The sequence below is a fragment of the Papaver somniferum genome, chromosome 5, assembly GCF_003573695.1.
Source record: "Papaver somniferum cultivar HN1 chromosome 5, ASM357369v1, whole genome shotgun sequence".
Taxonomy (NCBI): Eukaryota; Viridiplantae; Streptophyta; class Magnoliopsida; order Ranunculales; family Papaveraceae; genus Papaver; species Papaver somniferum.
In genome coordinates, this window is record NC_039362.1 from 125,988,086 (window position 1) to 126,009,803 (window position 21,718).

The following is a 21,718-nucleotide window of genomic DNA, read 5'->3' on the forward strand; positions in this document are numbered from 1 at the left end:
GTTGGCATACTTATTGACTACAGGAAGAAGTACCCTGATGCGAAATTCCAATTGTTGTACACGAGTTTGCACTCAAGCATACTAAAATTCATATAAAGTGACAGAGCTCTACTCAGATAGTTGCACTATGGACATCATATTCGGAGTCAAAGCTAATCATATGGATAGATCAAGAAGATGGATATAGAAAAACATATATGGTTTTGATGTTTACTAAGTGAACGGCGTTTCCCATATCTGTCTGAAGGCCTCCGCCAAAATGAACCTATCCTAATGGATTGAGATACTAGTCTGACTAATATCAACACAACTGGCATATACAAGGGAACCAGTGATCGATAACCTAACTCTAGGTCAACACAACTGGCATATACAAGGGTACCAGTGGTCGACTTTATTGAATTTATTCCTTTTGGTCAAATGGTCTGGTCTCAATTTATTTATTTATTTTTTATAACATTTTTTTTCTTTTTTTTTAACTTCTATTTTTTTTTTCATGGTATCTCAATCACTCTAATTCACCATAGCATTGGTAACAACTTGAATCGTGGGCCCCACCTATCACTTAGAGAAACATGGTTTAAAAACAAAATAAAATAAAAATAAAAATAGAAGTGAAAAGGACTCAACGAGATATGGTGAAACTATCATGTTATTTCTAACATCTGAGCTCTGTGCTTTTATGAATAGACTCTTTAGATGTTTCCATCTATTCAGATTGGTTCCTCAACTCCTACAACCAAAATGCTTCCATCCACTTAGATTGGTTAGTGCAATCCTAAATACGCATAAATTTCTAAGCTCTGGAGTCTATTTATTGCAACTAAAAAGTTTCTCCCATACCCCCAAACTTAAATCTAATATTGTGTTCAATGTTCTAAAGATGAAATTAAAAGCATGAACAAGGAGAAACTGTTACCATTTGAAGCAAAAGAGATAAGGAAAGATATTACCGTGTCGCATGAATATTGGGGTACCTCCCAAGAAGTGCTAAGTTTAAAGTCTTCAGCCAGACTAAGCAAGGATTAGTCAACTCGAACCGTATAGCAGTAGCCGGAATAACTGTGGGTCTTTAAAACCAAAAAGAGCTGACAAAAGGAAACTGCAGTGAACCAAGAAAATGTACAAGACTAGCATGCCCTTACCTAGTTTCTGGATAACTATCGCTAATTGCGGTTCAGGTTCAGATTCTATGAAGGGGTCTAAATAGACTATTTTCCTCGGATGCATTTCCTCATAGGTAGGATCCAAATTATTAGGTCCTAGAGTCTGGAAAAACTCAGATAAGAACCTGGAATCACAAAATAGCCTAAATAATTTAGGATCCTCTAAGTCAATTAGGTATGACTTACATAGTTGACCACAGTCAGAGTAGTGGTCATTCTGAAGCAAATGTGTCGATTCTAATTTCCTAAAGTACTTAGGCTTATTCTCAGAACTTAATAAGTGACACATTTTAAATTTATACGTTCCCACAATTGGAAGAAAACTATTTGGTGGGAAAACAAAGTCAATATGGGTATCATATCCTGGGCAAACCACATCAACCAGAGGATGGGTTTCTAACGACTGAACTTTTTTCAGGACATCATTAGGTTCGAGAAACCTAGTATGAAGATAATCTTGTAAGATGGTTGAGGCATGGATATTAAGTCCTATGTGAGGGGACTTTATGAGAGTTAAAGGTAAAGCACTAGGAAAGTGATAATCACCCCCAAACTTAGAGTTTTTAGTGTCTCTAGATAGACTAGTCACAATCTCCCTAATTTCTAGATCATCAGATTCTTGGAAGTGGTCAATTGATTCTTCTAAGTTTTTATCAGGTAGTGCATCTTTACTCATCTCTACGGGTCTATTTTCTTCATTCAAGATTATTGTTTCTAAGTCTCTAGACTCTAAAACAACATTTTCAGAATAAATCCGTTCCTCTAAACCACTACCGGCTTCGTAATCAAAAGGAAATACTACATCTTCTAAATCGGTGGTATTCCTAATCAAATCCTCGTCCTCTTGAATAGGTGAATAATCATAAAAATTATTTAGATTTGAAGTAGAAATAATATAATCACTATAAAGCTCAATTGGATTACTAGATTCCTGATCACTATGCCTACATATTTCAGATTCTTCATCACTACTATCCTCATCATCATAATAGTACGAAGATGATTGAACCTTATCTAAATAAGTAGTGTTACCAATTATAACCTCGTTCTCTTGATTATGTAAATAACTATCTTCATTCTCAAGGGTATTATTGGATACACTATATTGGCAATTCAAGTAATTTCGAGCAATTCTTTCGTTCGTCTCAGCTATCCGCTTGAGGTGGTCTTATAAAGAAGGTTCACTCATTATTGTAGTTCTTTCGTCTATAATTATACTATTCATATCAGCTAACTTACGCGTCGACTCAGCTAACTTACGTGTTGACTCTAGTAAAGAGGAATTATCAGAAGGATCATAAAAAGGACTACTTTTCAATAGTTTGATTGTATCATCTAGAGACGAAGAACTAGTACTATAATCTTCTTGCTCGTAAGACTGATGCATGTGTGGATAGTAATTGGGCTCACCATGGTATGAACCATAACCTTGAAAAGGTTGGCGTTCCCAACTACTATTCCCACCATGGTCATAAAAATGATGATGTCCATATTCAAATTCAGGTCGATACTCATTGTATTGGCTTCTATCATACCAGTTCGACATTCTTAATTGCAAGGGAAATCTACACAATCACAAACAAGGCTCGACCAAATCAAACCTATAAAATCTAGCAAACAAAAAGCATGATGGCTCCACTTAGATTGTTTTCTAGACCAGCTTCTATTCCTTCGAAAAGGAATTCTTTACAATTTGAGCACACCCCTCTGGAATCAATCCGAGATAATGTAAATTGAATCGAGGCGAGGGAAGCTCAGTGGAGCTTTGATACCCAAGGCCTCACCGCTATCACAAGGCGGCGCAGTCACGCATTCAACTCACAGAAACCATCATGAACTTTGAAGTGTGCTTAAAGAGCAACCAATATTTTTCGAACGAGTTTCCTATTAAGCTCGTTACCCTATTGGTCTCGTTCTATTCAAAATTTTAGGCTTAGGTTCGCGTTTGGTTTCGTTTTCCTAAGGCGGGCAAGAAGGAAACGGTGATGAAATCCGAGTCCTTATCTTGATTTGGCCAGGCCTTGCCCTTTACTAGGAAATTAAAAACATTCCAAATTCGTCCTCAATCAATGAATCACCTTAAGGAATACAGTAACTCGCTTACAGGAGATTCGCGAGTGTTTCGATGGACTTACCTCCCGTACCAGACGGGGGATGAACCGTTGAAGTCGACTCGGGCCACGACTCCTATGTCAGTGTGCGAACCCGAGGGGCCGAGACGATATCGTAATCGTCGTCCTTCCCTGCAAACAATTTAAATTCTTTTTTTTATTAATAATAAGACCCTTCCGTAGGGTTAAAAAATAAAAATAAAAAAAATGTCCAAAAGTCCAGAATAAAGTCCAAATAAAAAGTCCAAAAATTACAAAAATTATGAAAAATAAAGCCTATTTACAAATTCTAAAAATAAATAAATAAAAGCTATATACAAAAAAATAATAATAATAAAAATTAAATCCTAAAAAAAAATTATGTCTTTTTTTTTTCTTCTCTTTTAGCTTTTAGCTTTAAGCTTTTTGTTCCCAAGTCCTTAGTATTCCACTTCGAACCTGTAAATCAAAGACACAAAAAGAAACGTAAAAAGGAACAAATAATAATAAATAAAAAAAATTAAACCTAAAAACAAATCTATATACAAGTCCGCGTCGGCGGCGCCATTTTGTTATAGTTTTTCGATTGCGGTAAATAAGAGTTCGTTGCTCAGACTTGTAAAGATTTAAAAACAAAAATATATACAAAATATGTCAGACGATCAAGAGATACTAGGACTTCGGATTCCACCATTAACCACATTCAATCAGTTCATATAACGACTCATAACTATTCTAGCTCTTTTGTTGACTCTTTTTATTTGCCAAAAATAGATTTTGTAAAAAATCAATTGTAAATCACAAGCATGGTGCATCAAAAGCTCTTACGTCTAAGCATACACCATCAAACGAAATCACAACTAATTAATAAAAATCATAAAACGATGAAAAACAAGTGCAAAAGTCATAAAGAATCGATTATAGTTACCAAAATTTTGTGAAATAAGGCTTCCTCCTTCATCCCAGAATTGGGGTTTAGCTATTCATATCAAACACACACTCAAAATAATAATTCAAGCTCACAAGGTGTTTAAAAGATTGAAAAAGGATAAAACAGTGGATCTACGACCCACGCTGAGCGTCCAGAGAACAACGACAATACTTTGATGTTGTAAACAACGACACAAGCCAACTGTTGTTGACGCTGCTGAAAATAAGATTGTCCTGGGTAGTCTGTTCTTCGTGTTCTTCAAGATCTTTAATGGCAGCAGCAGCAGCAGAACCCGTTCCTGGATTTCGATTGTTTCTGCTCCTCAGAGGCTCTGCTCGACCCCCAACTCTCGACCCAACCCTCTACCACTTCTCAACAGCCTTTATATACACAACAGGGGCCAAATAACTCGATTAAATCCGAGTTTATCTCCCTTTTTCTTCACGTGCAGTTGAGAGAGAAATCTCTTTTCTGTTGCTTTGTACGCGTCTGTTAGCTATAAAATAGCCACCAAACTCTTCCTATGACTTGAACAGGACCAAATACATAATTATCCAGCGTAAAAGTCTCCCAAAATCTCCACAAAATCTTCGACAGTGAACAGCAGGACACGTCTCTCTGCCTGGACTTTGATCTCTTCTTCCGGATTATCCAGCCCAATTGGTTGAGTCTAATTGCTTGCAACAGGCCTGTTATGTCTTCTAGAGTCCGTAGGTACCAAATACACCCGTTTAATCTCCTCAGAACTCGCTAAGAATTCAACTCCAAAACTGCTGTCGCTGCAGCCAATTCTTCCCGCCAATTTCTGTTTTGAATTTTGAAGATGACCTCCCCCTATCCAGTTCCGGTGTCCCTTTAGTACATGCCATGAAATGGGGTGCCTTTATCCAAATTAGGGGTGCCTTTAGCAATTCTTCTGGGATGTTTTCCGCACTTTTTTTAGGGTTCCTCCGGGGTATTTCCGGTACACTATCAACGACAATCCAAGGGCCACATTTTTAGCCAATTTTTTCCGCAAAGCCTTATTTATCCAAAAACACCTACAAAGAGATTAAAAACCAAAATAAGTACAATAATGGACACTAACAATATACACAATTGAGATAAATTAGACACATAAATGCGTCTATCACTAATAATTATATAAATCTAATCATATATATCTAATCTAAATGAATCTATTAACCAAAATCAAAATTAAAAACAAAAACAGTGGGGAATCGAAATTTTTTAGTTTTGAAAAAAAAATTGTTCTCTTCTTCTTCTCTCTTTCCTTAACGTTCCTCGTTCGAATGAAAAATGAGTATTAACCATCAAATGAGTTGAAAATGGAAGTTGCAGAGAAATGTTCGGCTAGGAATTATGTGAAAAACTTTGTCGAACTAACCGAACCTAATGGAAATGATGAACATGAAGAATAGTTTGGCTATTTCGCAAAAAAAAATATCCCAACCGAACCTTAGTTCGGTTATGTCGCAAACACATTTCCCAACCGAACCCTAATAGTTCGGTTAGTAGCAAAAAACATTTCCCAACCGAACCCTAATAGTTCGGTTAGTTGTAAAAACATTTCCCAACCGAACCTTAGTTCGGTTATTTCGCAAAGATATTTCCTAACATAATAACAGTCCGTTTACGTTGCAAAAAATATTTCCTAACCGAATTAAGGGTTCGGTAAAGTCGCAAAAAATATTTCCCAACCGAACCCTAATAGTTCGGTTAGTAGCAAAAAAACATTTCCCAATCGAACATAATAGTTCGGTTAGTTGCAAAAAACATTTCTCAATCGAACTTTAGTTCGGTTATTTCGAAAAATATTTCCCAACCGAACCATAGTTCGGTTACGTCGCGAAAAACATTTCCCCACCGAACTAAGGTTCGGTTACGTCGCAAAAAATATTTCCCAACCGAACCTTTGTTCAATTTTTTTAATTTAATCTTGATTTAATCTTACACTAATCATTTAGTTTAGTTTAACTTCTTTTAAGTTTATCTTTTTTTATTTAATTTTGCACTAATCACTATTTATGTTAACCTAATGATACAACTAATCATTACACTAACTTAATTGAAATGGGTAATTTTGGTATTAATATAAATATTTAGATAAGGGGTGACCTATATTTACTTCTAATGTCTTACCCAAAATAAAACAATGGTCCCCCCAAAAAAAGGCTGGCCCCAAAAAACCGTTCTTTTTTTTCTTATGCGTCAAGTGATGTGATTAACAGGAATTAGTGAAGGGTGAGCAAAAAGTCCGGAACCGCGGATTTTACCCGTATCCATCCACAAAATTACGGATGAAACCAAATCCGCAAGATTTATGGCCCGGACACGCGTGTGATTCTTAAATCCGTACTTTTAGCGATTTGGTTGCGGTTGGACTCTGAAATCCGCGGATTCACCCGCACCGTAAGACAGTAAAGGAAATTAATAGAAGTATTAATGATATTGCATCGTTTAAACGAAATCGGCCGATTTGGGATTAATTGAACTAGATGCTCCCATGGATTCAACCACTGAGGAAGTTAAAATCTGGGGAAGATCAACATGCTCAATTGATTAATTAATTAATCAAGACTCGCTGGTTTGGTAACTTTAGTCCGTAATAAATCGTTTAAACTAGTTTGAATTGTCACGGAAGGTTCAATCAAGTATAAGATGTTTTATATACGTGCCCGTTTAAAATTTAGTTTTGAAATTTTCTTTGGCACGGATTGGTAAACATCGCCACTAACAGTAATATAGCATAATGAAATATGCAAGTTTCGAGTTATGCTTAAACACCATTGCAATTCTAATTTTGGACAGAGATGTTGTTAATCAAGAAACAATGAAGGTCATTGAACAAAATGATGATAGTTGGGATCCTAAAAGTATACCCTGGAATTGTGGGGGTTATCGGGTTTAAACGATGCATTATTCTTTCATCAATCGAAAACTATGGGTTGTGCCATAGTATAGACAAAGAAGTCGTCGTTGACTAAATCCGTGGTCAATCCGCATCCGACCTGTATCACCCATTGATCCGCGGATGTCAAATTTACGGGTGATTGGGCCGGAAACGGTTGGATTTTTCAAATCCACAACTTTGACGGATTGTACGCGGGTGACCCCTAATCCGCATCCGTCCGTTCGTTGCTCACCCCTTACGGACATGGAGATACATTTTCTCCAAATCAAAATCACAGCAATTTGGAACCGGAAATTCCTAACCATTTGAATGAATGGAAAGGCAAAACTGGAGCTGAATTGTCCCAAGATGATGAATTTTTAGCCGTTGTAGTTTCGGGTAACTGAGTCCACACATCTTTGATGAATTGCACGTAATATGTTGTTTAGTTGAAATGTTAATTATAAATTTGTGCATGTGATTTTGCAGCACCGGTGGAAAAGTATGTGAGAATAGTGGTGATTAAAGAGATAAAAGGGTCACAATATATGTTGCAGTTAGAGAGGTGGATGAGAGATGATTTAGCAGCGGCCGATAAGTACAAAGACGAAGAATCCCTTGAAAAAGTTATTGAATTACTTAGAAGTAGATTTTTGGTACGATATCTTTGACAGAACTTGTGGAGATTTTAGTTTCGTATTTATAATCAGAAACTACAGAGGGATACATTATTGAGAAACAGAATAAAAGAATAGTTCAAAGACTTAACAACTCTGTGACAATAGTCGGAGATTATAATTGTTGACCATACTTGGTTATGCTGCTAACTTGACTGGGACAGTTGAAAGTCTTCAGGGCATTACGTAGGGTTATCCTTGACACTCCCCCTCAAGTTGAACACGAGTTGTCGAATGTTCAACTTGTCTTGGATATGCTGAAACCGTGGTGTACTAAACCTTTCGTAAAGACATCAGCTAACTGATCCTTTGAGCTAATAAACTTAACATGCAGTTTCTTGCTTGCGACTCTTTCACGAACAAAGTGGTAATCGATCTCGATATGCTTAGTGCGTGCATAGAAGATAGGATTGGTTGTAAGGTATGTTGCTCCTAAGTTGTCACACCACAGAGTTGGAGTGGTTTTCTGGACACCCAGTTCTTTTAGTAGAGATTGTATCCATATAAGCTCAGATTTAGCTATTGCCACTCCACGATATTCTGCTTCCGTGCTTGAATTGGAGACTGTTTTCTGCTTGCGAGCCATTCCTACCTGGACACATGTGTGACCCATAAAAAGTTGTTTATTATTGAGAGCAACTTCATAAAACACTTTCTGGTGAGGCAGAGTCGAGACTTTCGATCACTCTCGAACCTGGATTCTTTCGAGAAGGGATGGTTATTTCCCTCTCAACTTTTAAGGACGAGATTGTGTTCATATATATGTCCAACTTCTTATGACTAGTGTGCAGAATTTCTATGTCTTCTTAGCGCGTTGGATGCTATCATTTGGGATAACTAGTATGTTGGAAAAGTAGGTTTTGTGGGTATACCTCTTGTAAGCCCTCACGAGACTATAACTCGTCCACTAGGGACACCTAGGGGTTTAAAGGCATGTTGCTTTTGCTAAGTATATCCGTTTCCTCGGCGACATGGAGTTGTTGTATTTTAGATAGTTTGCTCGAGGACTAGCAAAAGCCAAGTGTGGAGGACTTTGTTAAGTACATATTTTGCATAATTTTAGTGTCGAATCCATGCTAGTAAGTGTTATATTCTTGTGAATTATTGTATATTACGTTTGTTTTTCTCTATTTTGTGTTTTATTAGGTGAATCATCCAAAAGAAGCGAATTGAAATTTATTTGTGCAATAAAAGAAGTTAGCTAAAAACAGAGAAAGGCCAAAGACCAAGTGGAACTCGTCGAAACCTAGGAGTTCTTGATATCATCGTGAAGAGTACGAAAACACGAAGCCAACGACGAAAGAATGGAGTCAATTCGACGTCGTATGAAGATTCTAGAAGCATTTGAAGCAAGCCAAAGTTGTCGAAACATGGAGAACCTGCAAGACTGAAGTTGAATGGCGATTTATAAAGGCGCCCGACTATTTTACTTAGGGATGCCACCAGCATGTTCTTCACCAAGCATCACGACCAAGTTCAGGGAACTGAAATTAGGTAACTACCGTTGGTAGTTGACGAAGAGAAGATGGAGCTCAGTTGCCATGGAAGAAGTTGGGTTCTCTCTGCTGTTTGAGAACAAGGTATAACAGGGAGAGATCGAGAATATTAGGAAGATGGTTTTGGCTCGAAACAGCAAGTGATACTCGGTGGTTGGCAGAGTTTGATAACGGAAGAATGTTGTTGATCACGAAGACAGAGAAGAACTCACTCGATCGACACAGGTCAGTGACGTGATGGAGCTGAACCATAGGACGTTGTTGAGCACAATGACGCCTGAGTTTGGGAGATATAGCGATTGATGGAGCTTGGCATTTGCAGGGATGAATCGATGGTAATAATGGAGTTGAACTGTGGTTGATAGAGCAATATAGAGCTCGAGAATTCAGGGAGATGTATTCACTGTCACTAGTTGCTCCTAGTTCGATCGAGATAGCAGCATTGATGATGCTCACGATGGAGTCTGTGATGGAGAATATGATGTTTCGATAAGAAGACAGTGCTGATGGTGCTCGAGTTGGAGGTGCTGCTGATTATAAATGGTGACGATGGAGCTGCAGTATTACTGCCATTGATGGCAGTAAACAAGAGACGATGGAACTCAGGTGATGGACTCTTTGTTGGTGGAATGTTGAAGCCAATATCAGAGAGGGGAAGAATGGCAGTGTGATAATGAGCCTGAGAAGAACAGCGAATGGCTGAGAATGATGTGCTCGAGTTGATAACAGTGACGAGAAGAATGGAAAGCTGAGATGGAGTTCGAGTTAAGGGAAAGAGAAAAAAATCAGAAGAGAATCCTTTTCATGGACAGCCTGGTATACACGAAGCTTTTGGTTTAGGCTTGAAAACTCAGAAGATTATGAAACTCTCGATCACCAGAGTATCCGTGGATGGTTGGGTAGAAAATCAAAATCCAGGGAAATTTATTTTTCACGGAGGAGGGAGTGTCCGTGAGAGGTTTTGCCGGAAACTCAAAACTCAGGGAACAAATATATTCACGGATGGAGAAGTATCCGTGATTCTGACGGAGAAAATAAAAATCCAGGGGAAATCATTTCTCACGGTGGGATGACTGGTCGCGGGAAGTAAAAGGTGAAGACTGGAAATATGCTTGTCAGTTCGCTGTAACTAACAAGCCAATGACGAAACGGGCTGGACCTTAACAGCTTGTTCGTAGGCCCATTAGTTGGGGCTGAGTTTCTTTGCACGGCAGTTTAAGGAAGTGAGCTATTTGGCTGGTGTTTTGGCAAGTCTTGGCGACCATTCGACCGGGATTTAGAACAAGCGAAACTACAATTTGGGATACCTATAAAAGAGATGTTTCAACAACTTCTAAGATATTTTTTAATCTTTTATCAAGCCATTGGAGAGGAGAACTCAAGAGAAGAAAAGTTAGGGTTTGGAGTTATTTCCATCACTGTAACTATTTCTTTACCATTTTATCATATGAAACTCATGGGTTTTGTTACTACCATAAGTAGCTAAACTTCTTAGTGATTGGGGATGAATTCTAAGTTCTAGACATGATTTGAGTTATTATTTAAATCTATTTTGAAGTTCTTCACATGATTATTGATTGTTTATACCAATTAGAATATTTATGATTGATTGATAGATTGTTTAGGTGGCCAACTGAATTAATTTGTTGATCTTATCGAATGCTAGTATTGAGTTAGGAGATAAGTAATAGTCGAATAATTCATACAAAAGTAGAGAGCACAAGACCTTGCAGAGGGATTATGTGTAGCGATTGTGTATATAAACAACACTAAAAGTGGACCTTGAGCTAAGAGTCTAACTACTAGGATCAATCTATAATTCACAAAAGATAAAGCATTCGAACAAATTACACCTTGAGTGAGCTACTACTAGGTGATTTCGACGAATAGAATCTGGTATTGGAGAGTTTCCGTACTCAGTGATTTAAGGAATTTAGGGGATAACACTGAGCTAGCTGTTATTCCATGGTTAGTAATAATTTGTGATTAATTGTATTAATGGATGAATATAATAACTTGATGACGATTTAGTAACGAAGAAGGATTCTCTGATCATATTTCTCTCTATTGCTTGCAACTTTCATTATTTTCAATTGCTTTATTTACTTTATTTACAATCTAAAACAAAAACCCCCCATTGTGACACGTTTGACAACTAAAACTCCCTGCTCTTCGTGGGGAACGAACCTTATTTATTGCTATATTATTCATTAGTAAAGTAGAATATAACTGTATTAATTTGAGCACCTAAGACACGCATGAAATTTTGGCGCCGCTGCCGGGGAGCAGTTGGTATCTTTAGTTGTTATTTATTTTCATTTTTTTAAATAAGTATTTTTATTTTTAGTTTTTGATTTAGCTTTTGAGAATTTGTGTTTCAGGTACTTAATCCCTGGCACCGAAAGATTGGGATTACCTGAGGTATGAAATTCAAACTCGCAAGGGAACAATACTACAAGCACGTCCACAGTTGCAACCAGAACCTTGTACAGAAGAGATGGTTAATACAAACGACGAGATAGATCCTTCACCACCTCCACCTCCGGAGAGGAAGTTAAGAGAGTTGACATCTCCATGCTTAGATTCGCAACCACTGTGCATTACAATCACTAACCCAGTGGAGCTGAATTCGAATCTACTTTATCATATACCAAAGTTCAAGGGACATCCAGGTGAAAATCCAAATCGACACCTTCAACAGTTCCAGAACACAATGACAAGTCTGAGGCATGCAACCGCAGACAGAGATATGGCTATGATACAAGCCTTCCCGTTCTCCTTGACAGACTTGGCAGAAGAATGGTTGTATTTTCTTCCGCCAGGGAGTGTTACAACATGGACTGATATGAAAAATCTATTTCTGGAGAAATATTTTCCCGCTTCCAAAGCGACATCCGTTCGTAAGGAGATTAGTGGCATTCTCCAGATGTCTGGGGAGTCTCTATATGAATATTGGGAGAGGTATAAGGGGTTGTTGGAAAGCTTCCCACACCATAATATATCCTCAATACTTATGATTCAATATTTCTACGAAGGATTACTTACAGAACAGAGGTTTTTGATTGATGCAACTGTCGGACTCACCCAAAGGAAGTATGTAGCTGATGACCTCTTACGTCGAACAAAGTTGGATGGAATTAAACCAATCTGCACCCCACTAGTACCTAATATGAAAATACAAAATCAAGGAAGCCAGAAGTTTGAAGAACCTACACTATACAGGAGTGTAGTAGGAGCACTGTAGCACTTACACATAAATCGTCCTGACATCTCAGTTACAGTGAAAAAATCATGTTAGTACATGCATGAACCATATGTTGAGCATTGGGAGCTTGTAAAACGTATCAAGCGATATCTAAAACATACAGTAGACTATGGTTTCTTTATAAAACCTAACTCTAACTATTCTCTTCATGCATATTCAGATGCCGATTGGGAAGGCAGTTTAGATGATCGCGGGTGCACAAGTGGGTATAGTATTTACTTTGGAGGTAATCTCCTGGAGTGCAGAGAATCCTGCGACACGTTGAATAGTAGGAAGGCAAAATCCTCCGAGTTGTTTTGAAAACCACATCTTTTATTGTTTTGAAAAAACCCATTTATCTGACGATCTCTACGAAATAAAATCAACCACTTAACGAAGGCGGGAATATGCTTACTTACCTTGTTATCCGTTCAATGTGCAGTTAGCACCACTCTCACAGCATCCATAGAAACGTCTTCGGTCTTCAATCCTTGTTTCATCTTCGTCTTCGGTCTTCAACTCTTGATGATAACTCCTGAACTTCGTAGAATCTTGACAATGTAACTCTTTTTTCTTCAAATACTTATTGCTTGAAACTTCATTATGGATATTCCTTCTTTCCCATTGGCTTTATTGAAAGAACAAAACTAAAGCAAACCAAAATATGATACAACACATTTTTCTTGTCTCTCTTTTTTTTTTCGTTTTTTTTTGAAGATTAGAAAAATACACAAAATGAAAACAAAACAAAACAATAAAACTAATAATGAACTTAACAAAATTTTCTCTTGTCTTTTTTTTTATGACAAGAGAAAGTGAAACAAATAAAGATAAAATAAAATTGCAAGTACACAGGCCATGGTGTAAGTACTTTACCGCTTGATTCTTCACAATTTGTATGTCTTGATATCGTAAACTTCTTAAACTCTCATCTTGATAATTTTTTTTCTCTTGTACATAAGTCTTCAACATGTAGAAATTCTGCTCCTTGTTTTGCTGCTTTACTTGAATCTGAAATCTGCTCATATTATGTACCGTTGTCTGTATTAACCATCTCTTCTGTAGAAGGTTCTGGTTGCAACTGTGGACGTGCTTGTAGTATTGTTCCCTTGCGAGTTTGAATTCCATACCTCAGGTAATCCCAATCTTTCGGTGCCAGAGATTAAGTACCTGAAACAAACATTCTCAAAAGCTAATTCAAAAACTAAAAATAAAACTAAAAGCAAAAATACTTATTAAAAAAAATGAAAATAAATAAAAACGAAAACTACCAACTGCTCCCCGGCAGCGGCGCCAAAATTTGATGCGTGTCGTAGGTGCTCAAATTAATTCACTTATATTCTACTTTACTAACGAATAATATAGCAATAAATAAGGTTCGTTCCCACGAAGACCAGGGAGTTTTAGTTGTCAAAAGTGTCACAATGGGGGATTTTTGTTTTAGATTGTAAATAAAGTAAATAAAGCAATTGAAAATAATAAAGTTGCAAGCAATGGAGAGAAATATGATCAGGGAATCCTTCTTCGTTACTAAACCGTCATCAAGTTATTATATTCATCCATTAATACAATTAATCACATATTATTACCAATCGTGGAATAACAACTAGCTCAGTGATATCCCCTAAATTCCTTAAAACACTGAGTATGAAAGATCTCCAATGCCAGATTCTATTCGTCGAAATCACCTAGTAGTAGCTCACTCAAGGTGTAATTTGTTCGAATGCTTTATCTTTTGTGAATTATAGATTGATCCTAGTAGTTAGACTATTATCTCAAGATCCACTTTTAGTGTTGTTTATACACACAATCGCTACACAGAATCCCTCTGCAAGTTCTTGTGTTCTCTACTTTTGTATGAATTATTCGACTATTACTTATCTCCTAACTCAATACTAGCATTCAATTGAATCAACAAATTAATTCAGTTGGCCACCTAAACAATCTATCAATCAATCATAAATATTCTAATTGGTATAAACAATCAATAATCATGTGAAGAACTTCAAAATAGATTTATATAATAACTCAAATCATGTCTAGAACTTAGAATTCATCCCCATCACTAAGAAGTTTAGCTACTCATGGTACTAACAAAACCCAAGAGTTTCATATGATAAAATGGTAAAGAAATAGTTGCGGTGATGGAAATAGCTCCAAACCCTGGATTTTATTCTCTTGATAAAAAAGATTAAAAGATATCTTAGAAGTTGTTGAAGCATCTCTTTTATAGGTGTCACAAATTGTAGTTGCGCCCGTTCTAAATCCTGGTCGAATGGTCGCCAAGACTTGCCAAAACACCAGCCAAATAACTCACTTCCTTAAACTTCCATGCAAATAAACTCAGCCCCAGCTAATGAGCCTACGAACAAGCTGTTAAGGTCCAGCCCGTTTCGTCATTGGCTTGTCAGTTACAGAGAACTGACAAGCATATTTCCAGTCTTCACCTTTTACTTCCCGCGACCAGTCATCCCACCGTGAGAAATGATTTCCCCTGTATTTTGATTTTCTCCGTCAGAATCACGGATACTTCTCCATCCGTGAATGTATTTATTCCCTGAGTTTTGAGTTTCCGGCAAAACCTCTCACGGACACTCCCTCCTCCGTGAAAAATAAAGTTCCCTGGATTTTGATTCTCTACCCAACCATCCACGGATACTCTGGTGATCGAGAGTTTCATAATCTTCTGAGTTTTCAAGCCTAAACCAAAAACTCCGCGTATACCAGGCTGTCCGTGAAAAGGATTCTCTTCTGATTTTTTTCTCTTTCCCTTAACTCGAACTCCATCTCAGCTTTCCATTCTTGTCGTCACTGTCAGCAATTAGTGACAGTGAATACATCATATTCTCCATGACAGACTCCATCGTGAGCATCATCAATGCTGCTATCTCGATCGAACTGGCAGCAATTAGTGACAGTGAATACATCTCCCTGAATTCTCGAGCTCTATATTGCTCTATCAACCACAGTTCAACTCCATTATTACCATCGATTCATCCCTGCAAATGCCATGCTCTATCAATCGCTATATCTCCCAAACTCAGGCGTCATTGTGCTCAACAACATCCTATGGTTCAGCTCCATCACGTCACTGACCTGTGTCAAGTGAGTTCTTCTCTGTCTTCGTGATCAACAACATTCTTCCGTTATCAATCTCTGCCAACCACCGAGTATCACTTGCTGTTTCGAGCCAAAACCATCTTAGTAATATTCTCGATCTCTCCCTGTTATAACTTGTTCTCAAATAGCAGAGAGAACCCAACTTCTTCCATGGCAACTGAGCTCCATCTTCTCTTCGTCAAGTACCAATGGTAGTTACCTAATTTCAGTTCCCTGAACTTGGTCGTGATGCTTGGTGAAGAACATGCTGGTGGAAGCCCCAAGTAAAATAGTCTGGCGCCTTTAGAAATCGCCTTTCAACTTCAATCTTGCAGGTTCTCCATGTTTCGACAACTTTGGCTTGCTTCAAATGCTTCTAGAATCTTCATACAACGTCGAATTGACTCCATTCTTTCGTCATTGGCTTCGTCTTTTCGTCCTATTCACGATGATATCAAAAACTCCTAGATTTCGACGAGTTCCACTTGGTCTTTGGCCTTTCTCTGTTTTTAGCTAACTTCTTTTATTGCACAAATAAGTGCCAATTCGCTTCTTTTGGATGATTCACCTAATAAAACACAAATAGAGAAAAACAAACGTAATATACAATAATTCACAAGAATATAAGCACTTACTAGCATGGATTCGACACTAAAATTATGCAAAATATGCACTTAACAAATTCCCCCACACTTGGCTTTTGCTAGTCCTCGAGCAAACTATCTAAAATACAACAACTCTATGTCGCCGAGAAAACGTATGTACTTAGCAAATGCAACATGCGTTTAAACCCCTAGGTGTCCCTAGTGGACGAGTTATATTCTCGTGAGGACTTACAAGAGGTATACCCACAAAACCTACTTTTCCAACATACTAGTTCTCCCAAATGATATCATCCAACGCGCTAAGAAGACATAGAAATTCTGCACACTAGTCATAAGAAGTTGGACATATATATGAACACAATCTCGTCCTTAAAAGTTGAGAGAGAAATAACCATCCCTTCTCGAAAGAATCCAGGTTCGAGAGTGATCGAAAGTCTCGACTCTGCCTCACCAGAAAGGGTTTTATGAAGTTGCTCTCAATAATAAACAACTTTTTATGGGTCACACATGTTTCCAGGTAGGAATGAAGAGAGAATCCCGCGACACGTTGAACAGTAGGAAGGCAAAATCCTCCGAATTGTTTTGAAAACCACATCTTTTATTGTTTTGAAAAAACACATTTTTTCTGACGATCTCTACGAAAGAAAATCAACCACTTAACGAAGGTGGGAATATGCTTACTTACCTTGTTATCCATTCAACGTGCAGTTAGCACCACTCTCACTGCATCCATAGAAATTTCTTCGGTCTTCAATCCTTGTTTCATCTTCGTCTTCGGTCTTCAACTCTTGATGATAACTCTTGAACTTCGTAGAATCTTGACAATGTAACTCTTTTTTCTTCAAATCCTTGTTGCTTGAAACTTCATTATGGATATTCTTTCTTTCCCATTGGATTTATTGAAAGAACAAAACTAAAAATAAACCAAAATATGATACAACACATTTTTCTTGTCTTTTTTTTTCGTTTTTTTTTTTAAGACAAGAAAAATACACAAATACACAAAATGAAAACAAAACAAAACAATAAAACTAATAATGAACCTAGCAAAATTTTCTCTTGTCTTTTTTTTTTTTCGTTTTCTTTATGACAAGAGAAAATAAAAAAAATAAAGATAAAATAAAATTGCAAGTACAAAGGCCATGGTGTAAGTACTTTACCGCTTGATTCTTCATAATTTGTATGTCTTGATATCGTAAACTTCTTAAACTCTCATCTTGATATTTTTTTTTCTCTTGTACATAAGTCTTCAACATGTAGAAATTCTGCTCCTTGTTTTGTTTCTTTACTTGAATATGAAATCTGCTCATATTCTGTACCGTTGCCTGTAAACCTTAAACGTCTTCAAGTTTCCTTGTAGATTTTGATGTCGCTCCTCTTGTTGATGATGATGTGTTTCTATGGACCTGTTGGTGTAGAGAGAGATACAAGATTACAAGTGGTATGTAAGTTAGCAATTCGATGTCACCATCATGATTGATAAAATATCACTCAAGAGATCAAAGTAGTGCTTCTATTGGTGGGAGGTTGGGTAGAATTAACGTACGGTGACACACACTCAAAAGAAAGCTCTTTAGTCATTTATAAAGAAATCTGGTCTGGTGCCTCACATGATGTAACAATAGGTAGTCTCCACTATAGGGGACCACAATTCTACTACTGAATTCATTATGCACCTGATTTTCCACTGGCATGGTTAAATCCAACTTTAACTCTCAAACAAGCAAGACACCCGATCATGTTCTCTGTCATCTTTAAGTTCAGTCACTCTTGTGAGAATTTCGATGTAATCTTAGCGACATGTATACTATGCGACTCTAAACTAACTACAAGTTGGTGGTTTTTATGCAAATATGTACAAAAAAGTGAAAAATATATATGCAAAATACTCCCCACACTTAAACTTCACATTTTCCTCAATGTGTAAAACTGAAAAATCTGAATTCTGACGTAATAGAAGATAAAACGCAAAAACTATGAAAATTGGTAAGGGATTTGGAAAAAATACATTTCACAAAAGTTGTTCATAGACATGTTTTATACAAAGTGTCAAAAGGGCACAGTGTTTCGATAAACGTTCTGATAGTTATGGTCTCTGGACTGAACTACGTGCAGTCTGAATTTTTCTGACGAAAAGGTATTCGTCATAATTCTCTTCTAAGATAGATTCCGGATTCAATGAAATTAAACATGGGGATGAAAATATGATATGAAAACAATAAAAACAAATAAAATAAAATAAAAGAGTTGAAGATACAAAACCTATGGGTTGCCTCCCATTTAGCGTTTGGTTTAAAGTCGTCAGTCCGACTTAGCATTCCAATTATGCTACTCCTCCAGAGGTTGTAAATATTTAATCTCTATCTCATCCACATTCACATAAGCGATGTTTTCATATTATGGCTTCAATCTATGGCCGTTGACCTTAGAAGTAGTCCCATCAGTAAGACTAGTGATATCAACTGCACCATGAGAATAAACATTAGTAACAACATATGGTCCAATCCATATGGACCTTAGCTTACCAGGAAATAACTTAAGACGAGAATGAAATAAAAGAACTTTCTGTCTCACAAAAAAATTCTTCCGAGAAATCATCTTGTCATGGAAAATCTTAGTCTTTTCCTTTTATATACGAGAACTCTCGCAAGCATCATTGCGTATCTCCTCTAGCTCATTGATTTGTAGTTTCCTATGTTTCCCCGCTTTATCATAATCCATGTTGCACATATTTACCGCCCATAAAGCCTTATTCTCATGTTCAACTGGGAGATGACAAGCTTTGCCATAAACCAACTGATATGGAGACATACCAATCAGTGTCTTATATGTTGTTCTATACGCCCAAAGTGCATCGTTGAGACTATAACTCCAATCCTTACGTGTATTGTTAAAGGTTTTCTCAAGGATGGACTTAATCTCACGATTTGAAATTTCAGCTTGCCCACTAGTTTGTGGGTGATACGGCGTACCAATCTTGTGTGTAATGTTGTACTTCTTGAGAAGAGCATGGAAGGATTTCTTGAAGTGAGAGTCTCCATCACTGATAACCACTCTTGGTGTACGATGTCTAGAGAAAATATATTCCTTCACAAAACAACTTGAGAATCATTAGTAGGGCTGGCTTTAGCTTCCACCCATTTAGAAACATAATCCACATCAAGAAGTATATAAAATTTTCCATTCGAATTAATAAAAGGACCCATAAAATCAATGCCCCACACATCAAAAATCTCGAAAGTGAGAATAAGATTGAGTGTCATTTGATTTCGAGCACCTAGATTGCCCGTTCGATGACATCTATCACAAGATTTGCAAAAAGCATATGCATCCTCAAATAGGGTAGGCCAATAAAATCCACTCTCAAGGACTTTGAGAGCGGTATGTTTTGCACCAAAGTGACCACCACAAGCATAAGAATTACAAAAACATAGAATTGACTGAAATTCGGAGTTTGGTACGCACCTGCGGATAATTTGATCAGCACCATATTTCCACAAGTAGGGCTCATCCCACACATACTGATTGGATATTTTCTTAAGCTTTAGCTTTTGAAAATTAGACATCGTACTAGGTACTTGCCTTGTAACCAAATAGTTTACTATATCAGCGTACCAAGGTGTTGATTCTTCAATCGAGAAAAGTTGTTCATCTGGAAAACGATCCTGTAAGGGGAGTTCTTCTTCGGAAACAACAAGTCTACTAAGATGATCGACAACTGTATTCTCAACACCTTTCTTATCTCTGATTTCCGTATTGAATTCTTACAGCAAAAGAATCCAACATATGAGTCTTGGCTTAGCCTCCTTCTTTTTTAATAGGTACCATAGTGTTGCATGATCAGAATATACAATCACATTGGTACCCACCAAATAAGCTCTAAATTTTTCTAATGCAAATACTATAGCCAACAACTCTTTTTCAGTAGTAGAATAGTTTATTTGAGCATCGTTTAGGGTCCTTGATGCATAATAAATCACATGTGACCTCTTGTCTACTTTTTGACCCAAAACAGCTCCGACTGCATAATCACTTGCATCACACATTAACTCGAATGACAAACTCCAGTCAGGTGACTTAATAATTGGTGGAGTAGTCAACAATTCCTTCAATTTATTAAAGGCATCCTTGCACTCCTGGTCGAAGTTAAAGGCAACCTCCTTTTGTAACAATTTGCACATCAACATTGAGATTTTGGAGAAATCTTTGATAAACCTCCTATAAAAACCTGCATGACCAAGAAACGAGCGAATTTCCCTCACCGAAGTGGGGTATTGTAAATTCCTAATCAGATCTATCTTTGCCTTGTCTACTTAGACCCTTGAGAGGACACGATGTGACCAAGTACAATTCCATGGTTTACCATAAAGTGGTTTTTCTCCTAGTTTAAAACCAAATTAGTGTCTATGCATCTTTTAAGCACAAGTTCAAGATTATTTAAACAAGTATCAAATGAATCGCCATAAACACTAAAGTCGTCCATAAATACCTCAATAATGTTTTCCACATAATCAGAAAATATACTGACCATACATCTCTGAAAAGTGGCAGGCGCATTGCAAAGACCAAACAACATTCTTCTATATGCAAATGTACCAAAAGGACAAGTGAAAGTAGTCTTCTCTTGATCCTCCGGTGCAATAACAATTTGATTGTATCCCGAATAACCATCCAAAAAGCAATAATGTGAATGTCCCGCTAACCTCTCTAACATCTGATCAATGAAAGGAAAAGGAAAGTGATCCTTGCGGGTAGCCGAATTGAGCTTTCTGTAGTCTATGCACACTCGCCATCCAGTTTGAACTCTTGTAGGAATGAGTTCATCATCTTGATTTCTAACAACAGTGACACCTGATTTCTTAGGCACCACTTGCACCGGACTAACCCATTTGCTGACAGAAATTGGGTAAATGATCACCCCCACACTTAGTAATTTGAGGATCTCTTTATTTACAACCTACATCATTGGGGGATTAAGCCCACGCTGAGCATCACGTACTGGCTTGATATCATATTCCATAAGGATTCTATGCATGCACATGGCTGGAATAATGCCTTTGTGTTTATGGGTGAAAACTATTTCTGCTGGTTTTGGTAATTTGGGGTGTGTGGATGATAAATGAATCTAAAACCTAAAAAATGCACTGCACGGGAGCGTTTTTGATTCGAGAAATAAATCTGTACAATTCTGGCTTAAACCAAGAAATGTCCGTTCCAGACTTGCTTCGGTCACAAAGTGAAGGAGATGGGGTTGATCTTAGGGAGGGAAGCGAAGAAGGTGTTGAGAATGTGGAGGTGTTGACTGTTTATGACTTGTATCAGGAAGCTGAACTGGCTTGCAGAATGTAAGCTATCAGTTCTGGTGTTTGGATACGTTGTATCAACACTTGGTTTATGTCTTGTGTTGTTTTGAAATAGGGAGGAGAACCTATTTATACAAGTCATTGAGCCTTACCCACGTCTCTCATGGGAAGTGGAGAAAGTGGAGTGATGGAGTAGTAGAGTTGCGTGTATTAG

General features: G+C 37.4%; 1 protein-coding gene across 1 annotated transcript; it reads left to right on the forward strand.

Annotated features, from left to right (window-relative positions):
- The first annotated feature begins 6,939 nt into the window (after nt 1–6,939).
- Nucleotides 6,940–7,751, forward strand: LOC113279556 (probable chalcone--flavonone isomerase 3). The gene is made up of 3 exons (XM_026528244.1): nt 6,940–7,063; nt 7,423–7,479; nt 7,570–7,751. The coding sequence occupies exons 1-3, from the start codon at nt 6,940–6,942 to the stop codon at nt 7,749–7,751; spliced, it is 363 nt and encodes a 120-aa protein (XP_026384029.1).
- The last annotated feature ends 13,967 nt before the right edge of the window (nt 7,752–21,718 follow it).

What these genes read in the sequence shown, in the direction of transcription:
- LOC113279556 (XM_026528244.1), top strand. Translation starts at nt 6,940, where the DNA reads ATGAAATATGCAAGTTTCGAGTTATGCTTAAACACCATTGCAATTCTA. An exon ending in TGATAGTTGGGATCCTAAAA is followed by an intron (nt 7,064 to 7,422) that starts GTATACCCTGGA and finishes ATGAATGGAAAG; the next exon opens with GCAAAACTGGAGCTGAATTG. An exon ending in TTTAGCCGTTGTAGTTTCGG is followed by an intron (nt 7,480 to 7,569) that starts GTAACTGAGTCC and finishes GTGATTTTGCAG; the next exon opens with CACCGGTGGAAAAGTATGTG.